Source organism: Pteropus alecto, unplaced genomic scaffold (assembly GCF_000325575.1).
Source record: "Pteropus alecto unplaced genomic scaffold, ASM32557v1 scaffold5, whole genome shotgun sequence".
In the NCBI taxonomy this organism is placed as follows: Eukaryota; Metazoa; Chordata; class Mammalia; order Chiroptera; family Pteropodidae; genus Pteropus; species Pteropus alecto.
The window spans coordinates 7,046,793-7,067,045 of record NW_006441953.1 but is presented as its reverse complement, the minus strand read 5'-3'; the positions used below and the strand labels follow the sequence as shown (position 1 = coordinate 7,067,045).

At 36.6% G+C, this 20,253-nt stretch overlaps 1 protein-coding gene across 2 annotated transcripts in view; it reads left to right on the top strand.

Annotated features, from left to right (window-relative positions):
• Nucleotides 1-398: 398 nt before the first annotated feature.
• Nucleotides 399-20,253, top strand: part of COL25A1 (collagen type XXV alpha 1 chain) — a 404,747-nt gene continuing 384,892 nt past the window's right edge. Inside the window, exons 1-2 of one of the 2 annotated variants that reach the window (XM_015594880.1) lie at nt 399-1,037; nt 2,106-2,175. In XM_015594880.1, the coding sequence (XP_015450366.1) occupies nt 741-1,037; nt 2,106-2,175 (367 nt within the window). In that variant the 5' untranslated portion in view covers nt 399-740. The remainder of the gene's footprint in view (nt 1,038-2,105; nt 2,176-20,253) is intronic. The other variant, XM_006918911.1, reaches the window with a different exon arrangement.

Sequence of the window (20,253 nt, the reverse complement as noted above, 5' to 3'; positions counted from 1 at the left end):
GGGAGGAGGCGGAACGCTGGCTCGGAGCGCGCGCGCACTCACACACGCACTCACACACTCACACACGAGCATCCCGAAGGGTATTTAAGGCTCGCACGCGCGATGCTGCGGAGATCCTTGGGGCAGCCTTGATTTCGGCCTCGCGGCTTGCTTTTGCTCCAGGGTTATTTCGTTTGCTCTCTCCTCTAGCCCCCGGGCACCCTTTTTGCGCTGCGCTCCCGCCGCCTCGCTCAGCCTTTTCTCCTGGAACTGAATCCAGGTGGGAAACAGGTCGGCGTACGGGAAAACACCGACTAGGTAGAAATAAGGCGAACTCACAGACGCAACAGGTCCGCGCTCCGGGGCGAGGCGAGCGGCCGCCCCAGCAGCCCTCGCCCGCTGTCCCCAGGCTCCTGCGTGGCCGCTCGCAGGGACCTCAAAAGAGGTGTCGGTCTTCTGGGGGACCAGCGGGGCCATCCGGGTGGGTTTCATTCCGGTTTTTATTGCCACCAGTCCCCAGACTGACGGTGCTCTTCGCCCTCAGCTGGGAAGGGAAAAGAAGGCGGAGGACGGTCCACGACTGCTGGTCTCAGCGCTAAGGAGAGCGGGGGTCCATCTCCGCGCCCCGGCTCCCACTCCGCCAAATAGTTGTGTAGCCACCGGGACTGAACTTTGGACGAGTCGTCCTTTTTCTTTCCTTTTAAGATTATTGGAAGTGGTAGAGGGTGGGAGGCAAAGCCGAGGCAGTCGACCCTGCCACGATGCTGCTGAAGAAGCCTGCAGGGAAAGGAGGGGCCCGGGAGCCGGGCTCCGAGGACTCCAGCTCCGCTGGGCTGCGTTGTGCCAGGACCATGCCCCCGTGCGCAGCTCTGGCAGCCCTCTTGTCAGTTGTGGCCGTAACGTCTTGTCTGTACCTGGGGGTGAAAACCAACGACCTCCAGGCGAGGATCGCCGCTCTCGAATCCGCCAAAGGGGACCCTTCCATCTGTCTGCTTCCTGATTGCCTGGATCAGCTCAAAGCAATGGTGCAAGAGAAAGTGGAGCGACTTCTGGCTCAGGTGTGAAAGGCTGGGGTATTTTGCACGTGGATAACATCTTGCACAGGCGTGATTCTGTGTACACGACCAGCCTCTGCCCTTACTGTCCTCATACTTGGTGTGGCTGTGTGTGCATGTGCTAGAAGACCATCTCATTGTAGTATGTATTTGCATATGCACATCCTTTGATATCATCCTCTCTATCTGTATCATTTCCCTCACTCTTCTGAATATTTGCATGTTAAACAAATATGGAAATCTAAATGGGGAAAAGGTGACCAGAATGGCAGGGTGATATTTTATATCCTTTTAGTTTTCCAGAGTCATATGTGGATCTTCTCTAGTTTTGTGGAGAATATTCCTTGCAGAGAGAATATTTATTATGTCCTTTGTATATTCTAAGAAGGTTAGGGCCACAAGTCTTATTAACATACAGATGGTAATCACTCTTAAGAGTGAAATAACCCTAAATGTGATTTAAAATCAATCGTATCACACATTGAATGTGTTTGTATTAAATGTTTAAAAAGGAAAAAAATAGCTAATTTTTTTGTAAGAGATGTAATGCCAGGGGCGTTTATGAATGCAGAGCCATTGGACTTGGGAGTTGAATGAAATGTACATTGTTTATCAAAACCAGGGGCACTTTCGAACTAGAGTTAGGTTTTTTGCAACTTGCTCTTCCAATAGAGAGGCTGTTTGGCAGTAGTTGCAGCACAATATGATAAGCCATTGACTTTCATATATAAAATATTGGCTGTTTTAAAATCTATAGCTTAACCTACAACTGCAACATGTTAATGCCAGGTTTTGCACTGACTGCATAAGCTTGAGCTGAGGGAGAGGGTGGTGGTACTGGAAGAATGGAGAAAGATGTTATACAAGTCCCACAGGCTTGATATCACATCAATGGTCATTTTCTTTTTTTAGGGCTTGGGTACTGTTACCTTTTGACTAAAGTCCAAGTACATATGTAAACTTTAGTTATGCAGGCTATCAAATGCTCGTAAATCAAGCAGAGACTTCCTAAAGAAACCATTTTTCTACAGTGCTACTGATGGTTCTTAATATCTCTTTTTTTCCCTGCAGAAATCCTATGAACATATGGCTAAAATAAGAATAGCAAGAGAAGCACCTTTAGAATGCAACTGCCCAGCAGGTAAAGTGGAACATTTATAACAAGGTTTGCTCCATAGCAGAGCATTTTAAAACAAAAGTCCCATGTCTGTCAAGTCTACCTGTAATAATAGTAAAGAAAGAATGCAGACCCAACTTACTTTAATAAAATCAATATGTCTCAGTCGAAAGAATGGTAAATAAAGCCCCAAATATTATTTTAAGCAACATACCAAGGTCTGTTATGGGAAAGCAAAGGAGAGATAATCAACAAGGAAAATATAAGCAAGATGATGTATAAAGGTGAAGTTCCGAGATCCACAGATTGAAAAATATTCTTTGATTTTATTCAATTTTAATGTCTATGGAGAAAAGGACTGCAGAACATGTTAGATTCTGAATTGCCTGGTGGCTAATGTTGCATTAGTGCAGCTTTCCGTTTGTTCCCTTTGACATATGATTATATTAGTAAACCACTTTCGCTTCTTCCGCTTTTATTCTTTTCTGTCAAAAAATGTGCTCTCTCCTATAGCTAACTAGTTATCTTGAGCTTCCCATTGCAAACTACTGCATTCTCATTGAGCTCTCAGAAAAGGTGCCATTTTTACCATTTTTCTGTGCAGCTTTAGCGAACTATATTAATGCTAGCATATTAGAGAAGGATGGAAAAGAGAGACATCAATGAATAAAACCCCTAGGTAATCATTAAATCTTCCTTTATAGACCTCTGAGGCTTCCTACATAGTCAGTCATTTGTAGACCTAACAATTTAGAAGCCCTTTGAATATGTCCATTGGAAAACATCTTGTGGATTTCAACTGATAAAAGCCATGAAAAACTCCCAGGAGTTGAGATTTTTATTTCAGATAAATGTTGTTAATGCATTTATGAAAATTTAGTTTCTTTTATCATGACTTATGGGTAAGTGAGTCTCTTACATTTTCTGTAATGTCCAGGCACATGATACTTAGATAATTAAATATGGAAAGGCTAGTTCCTATATTTTTTCATATTCTGAGATAGTCTAACAATAACTTGTTTTTTCCTCACTATAACACAGTTATACCAGACACCGTGTTTAGAAATTTTAAGTGTCAACTCCCAGTTGAACATCATAAAGTTGTACTTTTTATCTTCTGCTACATCGTTGACCATAATGGAACTGTATATACATATATATTTTTTGTAAATGAAGCCCTTTCAATTAAGTTAACAAAGAGTTAATGTTTGACATTGTAAGTTTCATTCTTGCTTGTTTTAAGTTAGGAAAGACCTCAGAAGTCAGAAATTCAAGGAAGGCAATTTTCTAGTGCAGGAATTAACTCTCAACAACCTCATCAGCTTGTAGAGATTATTTAAATTCCCAAGACAGTTGGTATAGGACTTCACTGATCATACCACTTAGAGTCTAGCATTTTCTCTATACAGTACTTGCTAGCTGTGTAAAAAATAACTAATATTTAATAAATAGGATTCTTAGTGAATGGGGTAAAAAGAAAAGTGACAACCACAGCACTGTTTGTTTTTGGATTTAACTGCTTCATGATGTTTGATGTAAGCTAGTTGTCACGGTTTAATTTGTGATCTGGAAGAAAGTTAATTACATTTAGAGTTTACCTTATATTATCTTGGAAGAGCCTTTTGAACCATTTTTCTTCTTAACACAGCAATTGAATAATAAATGGCGATTTCACCATAATAATAAATAAATAATAAATGGCGTTTTCCTTGGCTTTTTTTGTTGGCTCTCACTAATGGCTGCTTTACTTTCTTGCTACCACTAGAGCTCCACATTACATCAGTTTTCACTAGGTTACTTGAGAGGTAAATTTTTGAAGGTGTACATTCCAATACATAGAATTAAACAGGTTTCTTGCTGACAAATCACTATTATAGAAACACTCTCTTCTGCTTGTGGAATAATTAGACACCATCCAAATAAAGGCATTATGTTGAAAATACTATCTTGGGAGAAAACTAGTTATTTTGAATTATGGTCAGTGAGGTATTGTTTTAGGGAATGAATGGGCTGGCAAAGAAGATTAGAAAAGAGATACAGTGCTTCCCACCTGGTTTGGCTCTAACACTCATTTGCAGTGACTAAGAGTTGTCACCCAGACATCTGTTTGTAGGGCAGAACGAGACAAGTCTGTGACCTCAGCTTGCTCAGTTCCTGTGGAAAGATGCCTACCCCTTGAAGTTGACACTCTTGTTGACAGTCTCCTTCACAGAGCCAAGGACTGATAGCAAAGGACTAATGCTGTGTTGTTTGTGTTCACTTTAATTGCTTTTGATAGAACTCAGTCCCATTGAGGTTTATCCTGGTAGGCCATAAGGAAACTATGGAATTTATAGATTTTTTTTAAATAGATTTTTTTTTTTAAACATGGAAAGGAACTTAATATGAAAGAGGGATGAGAAGGGAAGCACTCTCATTTAATTTTCACAGCAACCCTGAGAGTTAAATATTAGTGATCTCATTTTACAGATGAGGAAATTGGACTCAGAGAAGGTGACTAACTTAACATAGCAAGGGCAAGGTCAGGATTCACGCTACATCTGACAGAATCAAAAGCCCAAAGTCTAGTGAGGAATAGCGAATGAGTATAGGTTTTGGAGCTAGACAGTTCTGGAATGGAATCCTGGGTCTGCTACTAAATAACTGTGTGACCTTGGTCAAACTAATGAACTTTGTGTTTCGGTTTCTCACCTGCAAAAAAGTAGCTAATAATACTTTCCTTATAGGATGGTAATTTAAACAGTCTGGCATATTAATAGCTATTCATTAGATGATAACAATTACTATTCTTTTTACTATATTATGTGCTATTTAACTTTAATCTGGTCCTTTGAGACACATGAAATAGGAAAACTGAGGTTTGGAGATGTATAACTTGCTCAAAACCCAGTGGCTAGTTCATGACAGGTTTTGGATTAGAACACTATGCTTAATTGTACAAATATATTTGTAGATCATTTATGCAGATAGTCAGTATCTCTTAGTATTGCACCAAGATATTTATATTAGCCTACTAAATTATTTTTTCAAAATTGCAGGAAAAACTTTTGACCTTGTAGGTGTAAACCATGATTGAAATGGATAAAACTTGAGCTTAAAAGTATATGGGGATATTTAAGAATGTCTACAATTTTGATGCTAGGTGTTTATAAAAAGAAATGCTGTATGTATCTGATTCATTTTCACACTTATTTTTAACAAGTTTATTGAAGTGTAATTTATAATATTTACCCATTTTAAGTGTATAACTTAAAGATTTTTAAAATTTATAGAGTTTGGCAGTCATCACCATAATCCAATTTTAGATCACCTTCCTCACTCCTGAAAATTCACATTTACATTTTTCATATACTCAGAAGCTCAATTTTTTGAATATTTGCTTTAAAGAAACCCCAAAATAAAATTGAAAAACAAAAAAAATCCCATACAAATTGGAGCTCTATTTAGCAGAATGTTTGATTCGTCAATAGCTGAACCATGGAAATTCAGCTGGCCCCTGTGGCTTGGCCTCTGTAAAACCTGACCCTCGTATTTGAGAATAAATTGGCTCTTTGCTCTGGCTGTAGAATTCCATTTTGGGTTCTGTTCTTGGAGTCCTACATAAAGTTTGTATAAACCAGGCATATTTATGGTGAAGGTTTCTATGTTCCAGTTGATAACACTGGGAGCTAGGCAGCCAACCAAATGATATTTGGATCACAAATGTTTTTGTGCCTTACTCATCAGTACTGTTGTCTACCCAGGATATTAGGCGTAAGAACCTCTGTGGTGTAATGGATAGAAAATGTGAATGGGCAATAAAGACTCCAGAATTCTCATCTTGGCTTTGTCATTAACATGTTATACAATCTGGGGCAAGCCATTTCTATGAATGACTTTTACAGACTCTATTTTCATATCCCCAAAATAAAATTGTTGGACTAGAATGATTTGAAGGGCATTTGTCACTTTTCCAGATATAAAGAGCCTTCTGTGTGCCAAATATGCTAGATACTTGGAATATGCTGATGAGCAAGGCAGACTTGGTATCTGCCCTCATGGAGCTTACATTTCAATGAGGATGATAAACATCTATTTAAAATTGATATGAATTTACAGGTGCAACAAGTGCAACTGAGAAAATGAACAGTATGCTTTGGAGCACGTGACCAGAATTTCTTCCGTGTTGTAAATACTAAGGATTTTTTTTTCTTTTCTTTGGGGGAAAAAAACGGAAATTCACAGTCGGAGAAAATCATAATATGTGAAGATCTGGCACCTGATTACTGATAAAGCTGTAGCAATGGATAAAAAGCTGATTGGCACAGCCTTACCTGGCTTTGGCTTTCCAAGAATTCATGGTCAGATGAAAGTGCACAGACACCTTGTTTACCTACACTGATACCCAACTGAAACAAAAAAGTACCTATAATATATAAAGGGTTGTGGTAGATAGGATGGTGATTTATTCTTCTACATTTCTCCTGAAACAGTGAGATTTGGGTTCATTAAGAGTTGAAACTTCCTGCCTGGTGGTACTGAATAGTACCACCTGACATGGTTTTCCTGCATTCACTGATAATGATGAAATCTGGTTGTCTGTTCGTGGCGAGTTTAGCTAGAGATAAAAAAGATATACCACATAGTTTCTGAGGTCCCTGTATACCCAAGTCTATGAACATGTATGTATGCAAAATAAGAATAAATGTAGACAAGTAAAGTCCTTCTGATTCATATATGTGAGTGATATAGTCTTTGGTGCTGCTTTGTGACATCCTCTCAATTTTGAGTGAAAATAAATGTCAACTGTAGCTTTAAGATTATGCACTTTCCCCATTGTATGAGAAGACCTTTAAATTACCTTACTAACATAAATTTACTTTATCATATAAACCTGTATTACCTACTAATAACGTTTGGCATAGTGGTTTCTCACTACGCTGCATGTTATTCTTAACCAGCAGCACAATGAATGGAAAGATTGCATCTAGTCAGGGCATAAGACTGTGTAGATTTTCAATTGTGTAAGGTGAAGAATAGTCAGAAATGATTTGCAGAAAAAAAGCAAATTAAAATGCTATAAGTGTTATTTAAATGAGAATAGCAATCCCCTTCTCTTGTAAGGCCAAAGAATACAATGTGACATCCAAGTGCCTCAAAGCATTCATGTTAAATGGTTTCAGTCCTAATAAGTATAACAGTTTGGGAGTAACGCTTTTAATTAGTCGAGTAGTGACAGCTGGCAAAATGCCCTGCCACCCAAGGGACCAGGACAAATTGCCTCTTGAAGCAGTGTTCTCTTGTTTTTTAGCTTCTCTTCTGTTTCTCTTGTCTAAAAGTTCTTAAGCTAATTCTTCAAATATTCTTTTTTCTTTCTTACCTTAATAATTCTGGGGTTTTTTTTTCATGAGTTGGGAATTATTTAAGAGAAAGGCATAAATTCTGATAGGTGTTAATACTTTCTGGCTCATTGGAAGAATGTTTAGGTACAAACAACCTCTTGGCTGTAATAATCCACTGTGCCTCCGATTGATTTGTAACTGCAAAATCAACTACCTGGCATTAAAAAAACCCAGTATTTGAATGTCAAAATTAGGTCTAAAAATGGAAAAGTAGGGCATCGTTTTATCAGAAAAATTAGGTAAATGGAGGGCTGTTTGGGAAACATGCCAGAATCAGGACTGTTTTACAGTCCAGGGATGCATTTCCTGCTGCAGGGGGACCTTACCAGACACTCATCAAAATAACATCCGGCTGTGTTATCTTGAGTAGAAACCATCCAAAACCTATTATGAAAAAGTGTTTTTATTCTCTCCTTCCACTTGATAATCATTACTTGGTGGTATGTCGTCAGAAGCTGCGAATGTGAAAACAATGTATGAGTCGGCCTGGACTGCAGGCTGTCGCCCAGTGTGGGTTCCCTACTCTGCCCTCCTTGGTTTGCCAACATGGATGAAGTTCTGTGCAGTGGTTCAGTGCACCATGATATTTAACACTTAAAAAAAAATTGTGTTAGAAATGACTGTAGTATACCCACATATTGAATTCTTAGACATGCATAGTTATTGTTTCATTTGGGATGTGTTCAGCAATCTTGCAATTAAACAATATTTTAAAATCGACTTTCAAAAAGGAGCAAATGTACAGACTGGGAAGCAGAAGTAAGTGGAAATTACAAATTAAAACTGAGCACTTTTCATTGGCATCATATATTTCTTCAAATTACTTTTCTGAAAGTCATTTAAATAATAGGATTCCTTGAAGAAATGCCACCAGATGGCAGGCATCTTCTCTTTGTGACCACAAGGAGGAGAGACTGAGCTGAATGGTGGGACGTCCTCTATTATGCCAGCTTCTCAATTAAATTCCTAGCTAACTTCTGCCTCTTGACTTCTGTTTGCAATGGAAAAGATTTATAGAGAAAGCAAATAATTTCTTCCATCTATATTTGAAGACTGGAATGTCCTACCTACCAGCTTAAAGATATTTAATACAATCTAGTAAGTTTTACATTTGTATTAGTCAAAAAGTTTATTTAGTAGATAAACTCACAGGTATCAGCTTGAGCCTAGTAAATAGGTAGAATTCGTGAACTAAATGTAATTGAATTTATCAATTGGGGATTTTGTGCTTATGTTTTATGATTTCTCAGACTCAAGAATTGTTTGTAATCATTGTCCTGCTTTTGACGTGATTTCATCTAGAGTCTCTGTTTCAACTTCGGTTACCACATAATACCATAGTTGAAATACGGTCTTTATTTTTTTCATATTGTGTTCTTTAGTATGATTGCTTAGTCTGATTTGCCAGGAATACCAAAAACTATGTCTGTTCATTTGGATATTAATAATTTAGATTTTAGGAGCTCTAGGCTTCTGGATTATGTACACAAAGTTTTTATTATGTTTGAAATGTGGTCAGCACATATTTATATACAATTTTCACATTTAGGCTGAGTGACTGAGTAAATTGTATGAATTGTAGCCAGTTCTAGTGTGTGCATTATGGTAATGTTGAGAGTCAGAATATATCTAACTAGAAGTAGCCTGGTTGTGGCAGGGGTAGAGCCTATTTTTCCTTTGTTTCCCAAAGAGTTCATGTGTAAGGAGAAGAAAAGCAGGAGGAAAAAATCACCCATGTCCCCTAATAGCTTGGAATCATATCTCTTTCCCATCATACTTAGCAAGCCTGGTATTTTTGAGTTCTTATTATAACGTAAATCTGGACAGTGGTTTGAGAGTCCCGAGTTCTCCATTAGCTCCGTCTCCAGCATCCTATTTTGCTCTCACAGCAGCTAATGGGAGAGAAAAATCTCATAGGAGTCTCTCCGTCAAGTTTATTATAGGGCAAGAATGGTGTTTATATTTTTGATCCTTAAGATGTTAGAATTAAATATGCCTGGAAAATTGACACAGACCTTTCCCAATATTCCTGTATCTTAGGTCAATTCTGGCAGCTATGAAAGGTAAGTCATTTATATTACCTTTCTAGGAATTATGAAAAGCTCCAATTTGTGCCTCAGGGGCTCCAGAATCCAGCTGGCATTTTTAGATGTACATGATATGATCATAAGACAAAACATTTCCACAAACCATACACAAAAACCAACCTTTTGACTTGTATAAAGTTATGCTAGAAATGCTGGCAAATTCTAGGGCTTTGCCAGCGAACTTTGGAATACTAAAAATTGTTTTTTACTGAAAGAAGTAGGGGTCAAGGTCAGAGCAGAGGAAGTTTGAAGGGAAACAAGTTTCATAAATAACTGCCTCTCTGAGGATGGTTATCAACCTGGGTGGGGTCGAGTGAGTTAAGTGGGTCAAGGATCAGCTGGCCTTTCTGGGCAGATCCTGCTGCTTACTGCTAAGTGTTCTCAGGGTTATAATTGCATTCCATTTCCTGAAGGGAGTGTGTTGGGAGTCCAGTCTACCAATATCATTTATGTGCTCCATGGCTGAGTTTCTGGTTTGTATCTGTGTATCTCTAGGGCTTATTATAGAGTTTTCTATGGAAAGTTCTCTATAAAAGTTCATAGTGATCATAATGAGGATCTGTCAACTTGACTTGGCTGAGGACTGTATGGGATTTATCTCTTTACATATACCAATATTCTTATCTCTGTGCCTTTCTTACATTTTCTCTGAGGACTTTGTGAGCCAAAACAAATTAAAACTAATACAAATCTTAGAGATCAAGTAGTTCAAAGGTTTTCTAACATTTCTTAAAGAGGCTAAACCTTTTATTAAAAATGAAATCTTATGAGAAAACCCAATATATGAAATAGGATGCAATGTTAGTTACACAATGATTGACTCTGGAAGTCAGAGGGGACAGAAGCCAAAAACCTATCTGCTCTTTCTTTTTGCTGCCCACCCTCTGCAATGGCCTCTGAGGTATCGCCAAAGAATCTTAGGACTCCAAAGGATACTGTTAGAAAATTACTGAAAGTTCAGTTCTCAGCATGATCTTAGCTCCCATATCTAGAGATACCGTGTACTTGTCAACATAGAACTCATCTCCAAAATTCTGTAACTAGAAGCAGTACTAGGCATGATGGAAGCAAACTCATTAAAATGAGCAGAATCCAGAAATGACTGTCATATAATAATGTTCATTAATGGGTTGTAGTAGCCCAGCGAAGATGTTATGTAGAAGTTATTTAGTGTGGCAAAGGAGATGTAATAATGTGGTAGCCCTGGAAAGCTGGGAAAATGCACCATGTAACTAACTGCGTGGTGCTCTTCGTCAGAAAATCAACCTCAGCCTTTTTCTTAAAGTCACTTATTTTTTAAGGCTTCAAATTACGGTATAGTTCTCGTTGTTTTATGACACTTTCTGTTTTTTCAAATTTCTTCCTTTGTATTTTTGCTTATTGTTTAATTCTAGATATTAATATGGGGCTTTTTCACCAAGTTACAGCAATTCATTGCCTTTTAAGTATATTTATTTAAAGCAGTTGATTTTTAAACCAATAGTACTTATTCTGCAAAGTAGTATGTGAAAAACAACTATCCCCAAAATTGTATTATTTATAGAAAATTTATATTGTGAGAAAGTCGTTATTAAAGATGCTTCTAAGATCTTTGACACTTTCTTACTTGATTTCTTATTAGTGTTAAGCCGATGAGATTTATGTGTTGAAATTTAAATTGACAGTACAAAGAATATATGAATTGTGCATGTTTGTATAAAAGTAGGAAACATTTACAGGAATTAACATTATTTTAGCCCATCATGAATGACATAAATAGTAAATTTCAGAGAGGAAGTGTAAATCTGGGTACAATCATACTGTAACAAGTACTGCAAATGAAAATTTGAAAGACAGTACTCTGTCTCCCATCGAAATGAATGTCCACTGTCATCAGCAGTGCTATTTACTGTTTGAGTCGCTAGTTGTGGACAGTAGTTTGGCCGAGCACAACACCTTCCTCAGTTTTCTTATTCGACAGATAATAGAATGACACAGCTACCATACAAGTTATTGAGCTTTGGTGAGCAATTTATTTTCTCCTTAATACACAGTCTCAAACTATGGACTTCCAGGAAGTCTGGAAGAGGAAAATGACTCCTCTTTTTAACTCCTTTAGTTACTTTGCCTTTTAAGAGAAGAGAATTATCAGTAAGGCAGTAAAGATAGAAAGGCTGACCAAGTACTGATGGCTGGAAAGGTTGTGTCTGCCAGCCAAAGCTGTTGTAAGCTGCAGAAGAGTTTTAACCCAACAAACTGTATGTCCAGAATTTACTTGCCAAACCCTCCAGACATATTGACAACTTCCCGGGAGTTTAAGCAGCAAGCCTGACAGTATGGCTTATTACTACCACACATATTATGCATCTGGAAGTTTTTAATAAAAGAAAAACTCTGGCATTGAGAAATTGCATCCGTAAAGAAACCAGGGCTTTTATGTTCTTGTATATAGTTTCCTTCTGTGCAAAGTTATTTGATGCTCTAAATTTCAGCTATTTCTGAGGATACTTTCCTGAATGTTATCTTGGTTTTACAATCAAGTTTTGTATGAGGAATGCTATGTGTTGGTGGTAGAATGTATGTTGTTATTTTTGGAATATTAAAAAAATTAATTTATTTCTATGGCAGAAAGTATCTTTGAATTGAGAGGTCTGAGGTATACTTTCTATTCTTTATGTGTGAGCCCAGGTCACATTAGACTGAGAATGTGTTTTATTCTTCTATGCCCTTATCTGCTTGAGTGAAAAACCCTTGCTTCCAGCATCAATCTTCAAGTAGAAATTCTAAGTAGAGGGATTTTATAACCAGTCACATTTATCTCCTATGTACGTATATCATACATCATTTTTTCTCACATTTTTAATCTTTAACAAGTCTTCACTTTTGTTTAATTGTAGTCATATACCACTGGTATTTTTTTTTTTTTTAATATTTACCAGTTTATTATGAAGGATACAGATGAACAACTAGAGGAAGAGGCAGGTAACAAGATCTGGAAGGGTCCTGAGTGCAGGAGCTTCTTTCCCCATGGACTTGGAGTACACCACCCTGCCAGTACATGGAAGTATTCAACTCACAAACTCTTCAAACCCTTCTCAGGGTTTTATAGAAGTTGTATTATATAGGCAAGATTGATTGGTCATTGATGAGTAACTGAATCTCCAGAACTTCTTCCCACCCTGGAGGTTGGGCGTGGGGTAGGCCTGAAAATTCCAACCCTCTAACCATATGATTTGGTTCCTCTGGCTACCAGCCTCCACTCTGAAGCGATCTAGGCTCCACTCCCTCCCTTACCTCATTAGCATACAAAATGCTGTTATTATCATTCTGGAGAGTCTAAGGATCTTAGAAGTCCTTGTGTTAGGAACCAGGGATGAAGACTAAGTACATGTATTTTTTTTTTTATTATATCACAACATCACCAAGTCCTTTGTTCATTTTTAATCAAGTTTGTTTTGTTGTTGAGTCGTAGGAGTTCTTTATATATTCTTGCTATTAACAACTTATCAGATATATGAATTGCAAACATTTCTTGACTTTTCCCTCTGTTGATTGTGTCCTTTGATGTAGTGCACTTTATCAATTTTTTCTTTTATTGCCTGTGCTTTTGGTGTTGTATCTGAGAAATTATTGCCAAATACAATGCCATGAAGTTTTCTTCTAAGAATTTAATAGTTTTAGCTCTTACCTTTAGATCTTTGATCCATTTTTAGTTAATTTTTGTATATGATGTTAATTAAGGGTCCAGCTTCATTCTTTTGTATATAGACATTCAGTTTTCTCACACCATTTGTTGAAAAGACTGTCCTTTCTCCATTGAATGGTCTTGGCACCCTTGTCAAAAATCATTTGACCATATACATGAGGGTTTATTTCTGGGCTCTCTATTTAATTCCATTGGTCCGCATTTCTGTCTTTATGCCAGTACCACACTATTTTGATACCGTAGCTTTGTAGTAACTCTTGAAATCAAAAAGTGTGAGATCTCCAACTTTATTCTCTAGTCACTGATCTTTTTATTGTCTCCATGGTGTTGCCTTTTCTGGAATGTTTTATAGTTGGAATTGCACAATGTGTAACCACTAGCATTTTGGACATCACATGGCATTGACAGTTATAGGATATGATGAGATTAATAATGTTCATTGAACTCTTGAAAACTGGGAGTGAACACAGCAAACATACCTGCAGACAGAAACATGATACTTTTTCAGCCTTTCAATGAACAAGCATTGTCATACTGCAGTCTGTTACTGGTGAACAGAGTGGACAGTTTTGTCTTTGAGATGTAGCTATGTATTTGTGAAAGTACAAAAATAGAAGATCTTCTGTACTTCTAAAGAATTCCCATTCTAGTCAGGCCACTCTCCTCTCTATCCTCCCTCTTCTTCTCTAGTACAAATAGAAACTTTATTTTGGCTCCATTCTATTGATGACCTCTACTTGGCTTATTGTTTGCTTCTGATTTAGTTAGTCAGGGGCTTTATTACCTTTAGGTCCCTAAAACTCTAGGGACCTATAGCTATTTCCAGAGCAATAGCTATACTTATCATTAAATCCAACAGTATGACTAAGAAAACATCACTGGTAAATATAAGTACTTTTCCGAAATTTCAAAAAGTAACTGTTTTCTCAGAAATTACTGATAACAGTTAATTTTAAAAAAAGGTAAAATATGACTTTCATACAGATATAAAACATACATGTGTTAAAGATTTTACTAAATCATTAAAGAAGTAACTGATAATTTGTCATAACTTGTTTAACTGAGAATTTAAAGACAGGCACAATCATAGTTGCAGAATATTGAAATTGTTGTATAAATGGAGGCAAAATTGGACTTTTCCACAGCAAGGGAGGGAGGTTACTTTCACTCATTCAGAAAGAATTTGCATATTTATAGGTACCTACAACCTTACTAGTTTTGAAATAACTTCCAAAGAATCAGAATCAGAAAAGTGGGAAGGGCTTGTTTTAGACAATACATAGTTTTACATTGGAACACGTTTTTCTCTATATTTCTAAAGCGATACCCAGGAAAAAATTTTTAGGTAAGCAAAAAAAAAAAAAAAAAAAAAAATTGTTTTTATTCTTCAGCATAGTAATGGTTATTATTCTGTTTTCTTTCATGTTCCATGGGGTAGTGCTGATTGCTACTTCTGTATTACTGGCATGATTTATATAGGTGGACTTTAAAATTATAATACTGCAAATTTGTTTAAGACAGAGACCCCTTTGGAATACTCAGCTTCCTATGTTTCAGTATCAATGAGTAGTTCCACTGATGTTAAAGAAAGAGTTGCCGATCTAGCTCTTGTGTTTTGGGATATTATGCCCAGGCAATTACATTATTTACATAGGCCACATTCTGCTGGTATGAGCATGTTGCCTTTGGGATTTTGAGCTATTTTGGTAATTCTGGTTTTGACTTCAGATACCTTATCTACTAGTTTGGCAACTTGGACACCTGTATCCAGTTCTCATTATGTTCATTCATTGCTTCCAACAACATGTCTTTAGTCAACTCTTCTAAGATTTGACTATTCTTGGTCAGTATCCTCTTCCGGTGGCCCCTGCCTTTCTTGACCTCTGCCTCTACTGTTACCTACACACAATGTTCACTTTACTAGTACTTCAAATAACTCAGTCCTTTGCTGCCCAGGTATATGGATACTTTTCTTTGCTCCTATCGGTTTCAGCTGCTGCCATGTTTTATCTGACCCCTTTTGGGTTTTGATAGAAGAATGGCTGACGGTCTTGCCTATACATCCTTGGAAGAAAACATGTCAGAATGGGGGCTGAGGGTGGGCAGGGATACACTGAAACTACATGGTGATTGGTGGTTTTTGTAGTGAAATATTTACCTTCATTCAGAAGCAACCTATGTTCTGTTAGCCTCATATTACTAGGTGGAAAAGAGAGTTCATTATAAATATTAAATATTTTTGGTATCAGTATCTAAAAATTACATGCTATGGGTGGTAACTGATCTCTGGTATTACCTAGTTCAACTCTGGTGAAGGTTGAAAAGTCATGTGTATAGTCTCTAAAAAATCTTTTTATTTAATTAACTAATAAAATGTTTATTGTGATTCGCTATGGATGAAACCCTTTGCCTTATTTCTTACTATTTAAAGAAATAAGAACTTATGAAGGAATAGTGGTGTCAGATATGTAGACTGAAGACTACAAGAGAAGTAAAAGCTATTAAAGTATAGACTGTAGCCAACCGTATCCAATTTTAATGGATTTAAAACTTCAATGATAATTGGTATTTGAACTTATAATTCTAGTTCATTTACTTTTCACAGTTTCAAAACTAGTAACATTATTAGAGAAGTTGCTATTTGAATTTTTTTTTAAAAATTTTTTCTAAGAAAACTGAAAAATTCTTTGAGTATTATACTTTGCAGAAATGCTGGTGACATACCAATTAGGTGGTTTATCTGAAGTATAATCTCTGTTGTTAGATCATTTGTTAGGTCAAGTGTAATTTTTTACATCCTCCCCAGGCTACTTTTAAGGAGCTTTGCAGGCTCTCTTAAACATCAGTTCAGATTCTCTGGCCATATTTTCTAGTGAAGACACTGGCTGACTGTCTTGGGTTATAAAGAACAGAGATCCATTCAAGTGGCCTTAAGTAACAATGGTACAGGGAATTCTCAACTTTGTCACTATTGACATTTTGGGCTGGATAATTCTTTGTTATGGGAGGTTGACCTGTGCATTGTAGGCTGTTTAGCAGCGACCTTGGTCTACCTACTCGATGCCAATTGCACCCGTCAGTTTCTACAACCACAAGTGTCTCCAGACATTGCCAAATGTCTCGTAGGGGTCAAAATAGCTCCTAGTTGAGAACCTTTCTTTTAAGCATACCCAGTGAATAAGGAAGGCAGGAGTATCAACTCTCTGCAGGCTCCCCTAGAAGAGCAGGGAATGGAGGAGGGGCAGAACAATCAGGAAATCAGGATGTAGAGCACCCATCCTCCCTTATCTGCGGTTTCACTTTGCACAGTTTCAGTTACCCATGGTCAACCACAGTCTGAAATATTAAATGGAAAATTCTTAAATAAACAATTCATAAGTGTTAAATTGGGTGCCATTCTGAATAGCATGATGAAATCTCACGCTCTCCCACAGGGATGTGAATCATGCCTTTGTTCAGAGTCTCCATGCTGTAGATTCTCTCCTTCTGTTAGTCACTTAGTAGCGGTCTTGGTTATCAGATCAACTATCTCTATTGCAGTGCTCATGTTCAAGTAACGCTTATTTTACTTAATGATGCCACATTCATATAACTTTTATTACGATATATTGTTATAATTCTCTTTTTTAGCTATTTTTGTTAATCTCTTACTGTGCCTAATTTATAAATTATACTTTATCATAGGTATACATGTATAGGAAAAAATGGTGTATATCGGTTTAGTACTATTTGTGGTTTCAGTCATCCACTGAGAGTCTTGGAATGTATTCGCTAGGATCAGGAGAAGGCTGTATTGTTTTCTCCTTTGCACAGTACAAACTGACTGACTTCATTTTTTTTAAAGATTGTAGAGTATTCTATTGAATAAATATACCACAGTGTATTCAATAAGAAGGCAGATCACTTTGAAAGTTCAGATACTGCTTTATATTACTGGTTTTCCTGTTTCCTGAGGAGTATTTTTTGATTCCTACTTCTATTCCACATAGCCTCAAGCTGTATATATGAGCTTAATAAATACTTGTTGACTAAATATCTTACTGATGTGGTGTGCTGATGACACATATTTTACAACTGCTCTCAAAAAAAGCCCTGTTTTGCAGCATTTGCAGGTTTTCAGGGTATAAATCTCTCATGAGGGTTGATTTCAAGTTAACAAAGTGACATTAGAAAGTGTTTATTAGCTTTGTTTTTGATATAGTTTATTTCATTGTAAGTTTATGTAATTTGAATTTTAATATTGACCGTGGTCAGCAGTGGGCTTGCAAAATCCGGAGACTGAACCATTGGCTCTTCTGAGTCAGCTTCCAGCACCACCAGCACTGATATCCCTATTTCCAAAGTGAGTTTACTATGTTGTTCGTGGTAAAGTTCTCTTCATGTGGGGATGCTGCTTCTGATGGTGTTTCAGAATCTCCATGTTGCGAGAGTCTTTAAAGGTTATCTAGACTTATGTTACATCTGATGTTTGAACTCCCTCAATGACATTCTGGCTGAATGGTCATGCAACTTATGATTATCTCTTGAATAGACCATTCAGTCTTTGGACTAGTTTGTTTAAAAGCTTCACCTTTTTGTGATGTTTAAATTCATTTCCTATGGACATCCACCATTTGGTTCTGCACACCTTCCTCCCTACATCATAAAAAATAAATACCTCTACTATGACAACTCTTCAGATGCTTGAATTCACCTGTTATATTTCCTATTGATGCTTTTATTTTTTGCAAAAAATGCCCTTAGCTCACCGATGTTCTAGTTTGTCTGCTTCTTTCTTAAACCGTTGCACATTGATTTGAATTCAGCTCCAGCTGCAGCCTGACCAGCATAAATGAGAGAGAGAGAGAAGGAGACTTCCCTAGTTCCAGATACCATGCTGCTGACTAATGCAACCCACAGTTTCAATAATTTTCTTGTAGGTCCCATAATTCTATCGACTGACACTGATTTTAGTGTTGATGAAAACTAAGTATTTTTTGTACATGCCACTGTTAAGTCCTGTCTTCTTCATTCTTGATTATAAAGTATTGTATTTTGTTTTTTTTCTGGAAGAAGATGATAAATCAAGACTTTATATTTATTTTCACTAAAATTTTATCTACTTTTATAGACCCAAACTCCAGCCTTGTCAGGATTTGTTGGGATCATGATTCTTTCAATAAATTTCCGACTCCTCATGGCTTCATCTGATTTAGACATTTGATGAACTGACCTACAATATTTTCTTCTGATTCTGCGATGAAATGTCTGAGCGTGAGAGTTTGGGATAAAGCATTGTGGCTTTCTAATAGTCTTTTTCTTTCAGTTGCCGTTAATCTATTTATGAGCATCTTTGGAACTGTCTTGCTACCAGTGGTCTGTCCAACGAGTTGTCTTTCATGTATTACAATGCATCCAACTGTGTTTCTCAAAACACCATTCCTTTCTCATGTTAACAAATGTTCTGAGGGAGAACGTTTTCATGACAAATTAGGATTAAACAGATTTATTTACTGTAGGATTTATATATTGTGAATCTCCAAAATGGAGAATATAATGTATCATGTTTTCTAAACTTTTTGGTCATGGAACTTTTTTTTAATGATAATATAGATAAGAGCAAATTGTTCTGTAGATTGATAAATGTTTTTCACTAGGGCAAAATATAGAGAAATAGTTTGGAGGTTTCCTGAACTTTAGCTGAGATTGTCCAAGGTTAATTAGGAAAATGGTTCATAACTGTAGAAGTAAAGCTTGATGAGTTTGTAGAAAAGAGGAGATGGAGGAAAAGAAAGAGAATAAAATGTAGGGTAAGTGGGGGTTTTCCAGGTAGGACTTATGTCTAAAGCCAGAAGGCAAACTCAAATAACAGACAAGTAATGTATATTTGACTAGGGTATCCTGCCATCAGATGGGACTGCAAGATCCTCTTAAAAGCATTCAAATAATTTTTTAAAGCACTTTGCCAAGTAAAGTAAATCTTTGAGTACTATTTAGTCTGGTCTAATGGCTGAACTTCATGATAGCTGCTACTTAACTACACATAGAGGTACTCCTTTCATTTTTGGAGAAAAATTGAATACCATTTTATATAAGCTTCTTTTCAATACAATAATCCCCCATGGTTAATGCTATTTAGTTTTTTTTGTGACATATTTCAGGGTATGCTGTTATGTTGATTAAGAGTATTATAATATTTTCCTGTCCTTAAAAGTAGGATTTTGTTTCTTCAATGCTCCACCATGAATTCAGCAGCAACAATCAAACTTATATAGTAACTGGACATAATTAGGTACAATAAGCATTTAAGTTATATCAAAGTCTACTAAGTAGAGTCTGAATCAATTAACCTAACAATATATAGCTCAAATGAATGTTCTCAAGACTTCAAAGGTATATCTAGAACACAGGAAACTTAGAAATTTTTTCTTGTAAAAGTAGAAAAATAGTTTCTTATGCTGGTAGTATACACTCATTGTAAGACCATGTTAAATCTCTGTATCATATTCATATGGATTGCCCATAATTTGACAATTTCTCTTTTTATATCTAGGTTATTTTCAATGCTTTTATAAATAACTCTGCAGTGAATAATCTGCCATATAATTTTTTGTGTGCATTGCTGATAATTACCTATAAGTGGAGTTAGTAATTCAAACTTTATGAACATTTGTACAGCTTATAATGCATACAGTTAAATCGCACTTTAGAAAGTTAATGAAAGTGCTCATCTCTTGGCACCATCACTGGCGTTGTGAGGAACTCTTGAAAGGGGGGTGATAAAAGTATAGTATAAGAAATTAACAAATGCTATTTAAGAATTTTTTTAACTTCTTGCTTCTCTAAAGAGTTAAGTGAAATCTCAGAATTCTTTCCAATATCTGTTGATTTTTTTCATCCTTTACCTCAAATCAATAATTTTTGGTGGGTACAGTCATATATATATTTATACATTATATATAGTCATATA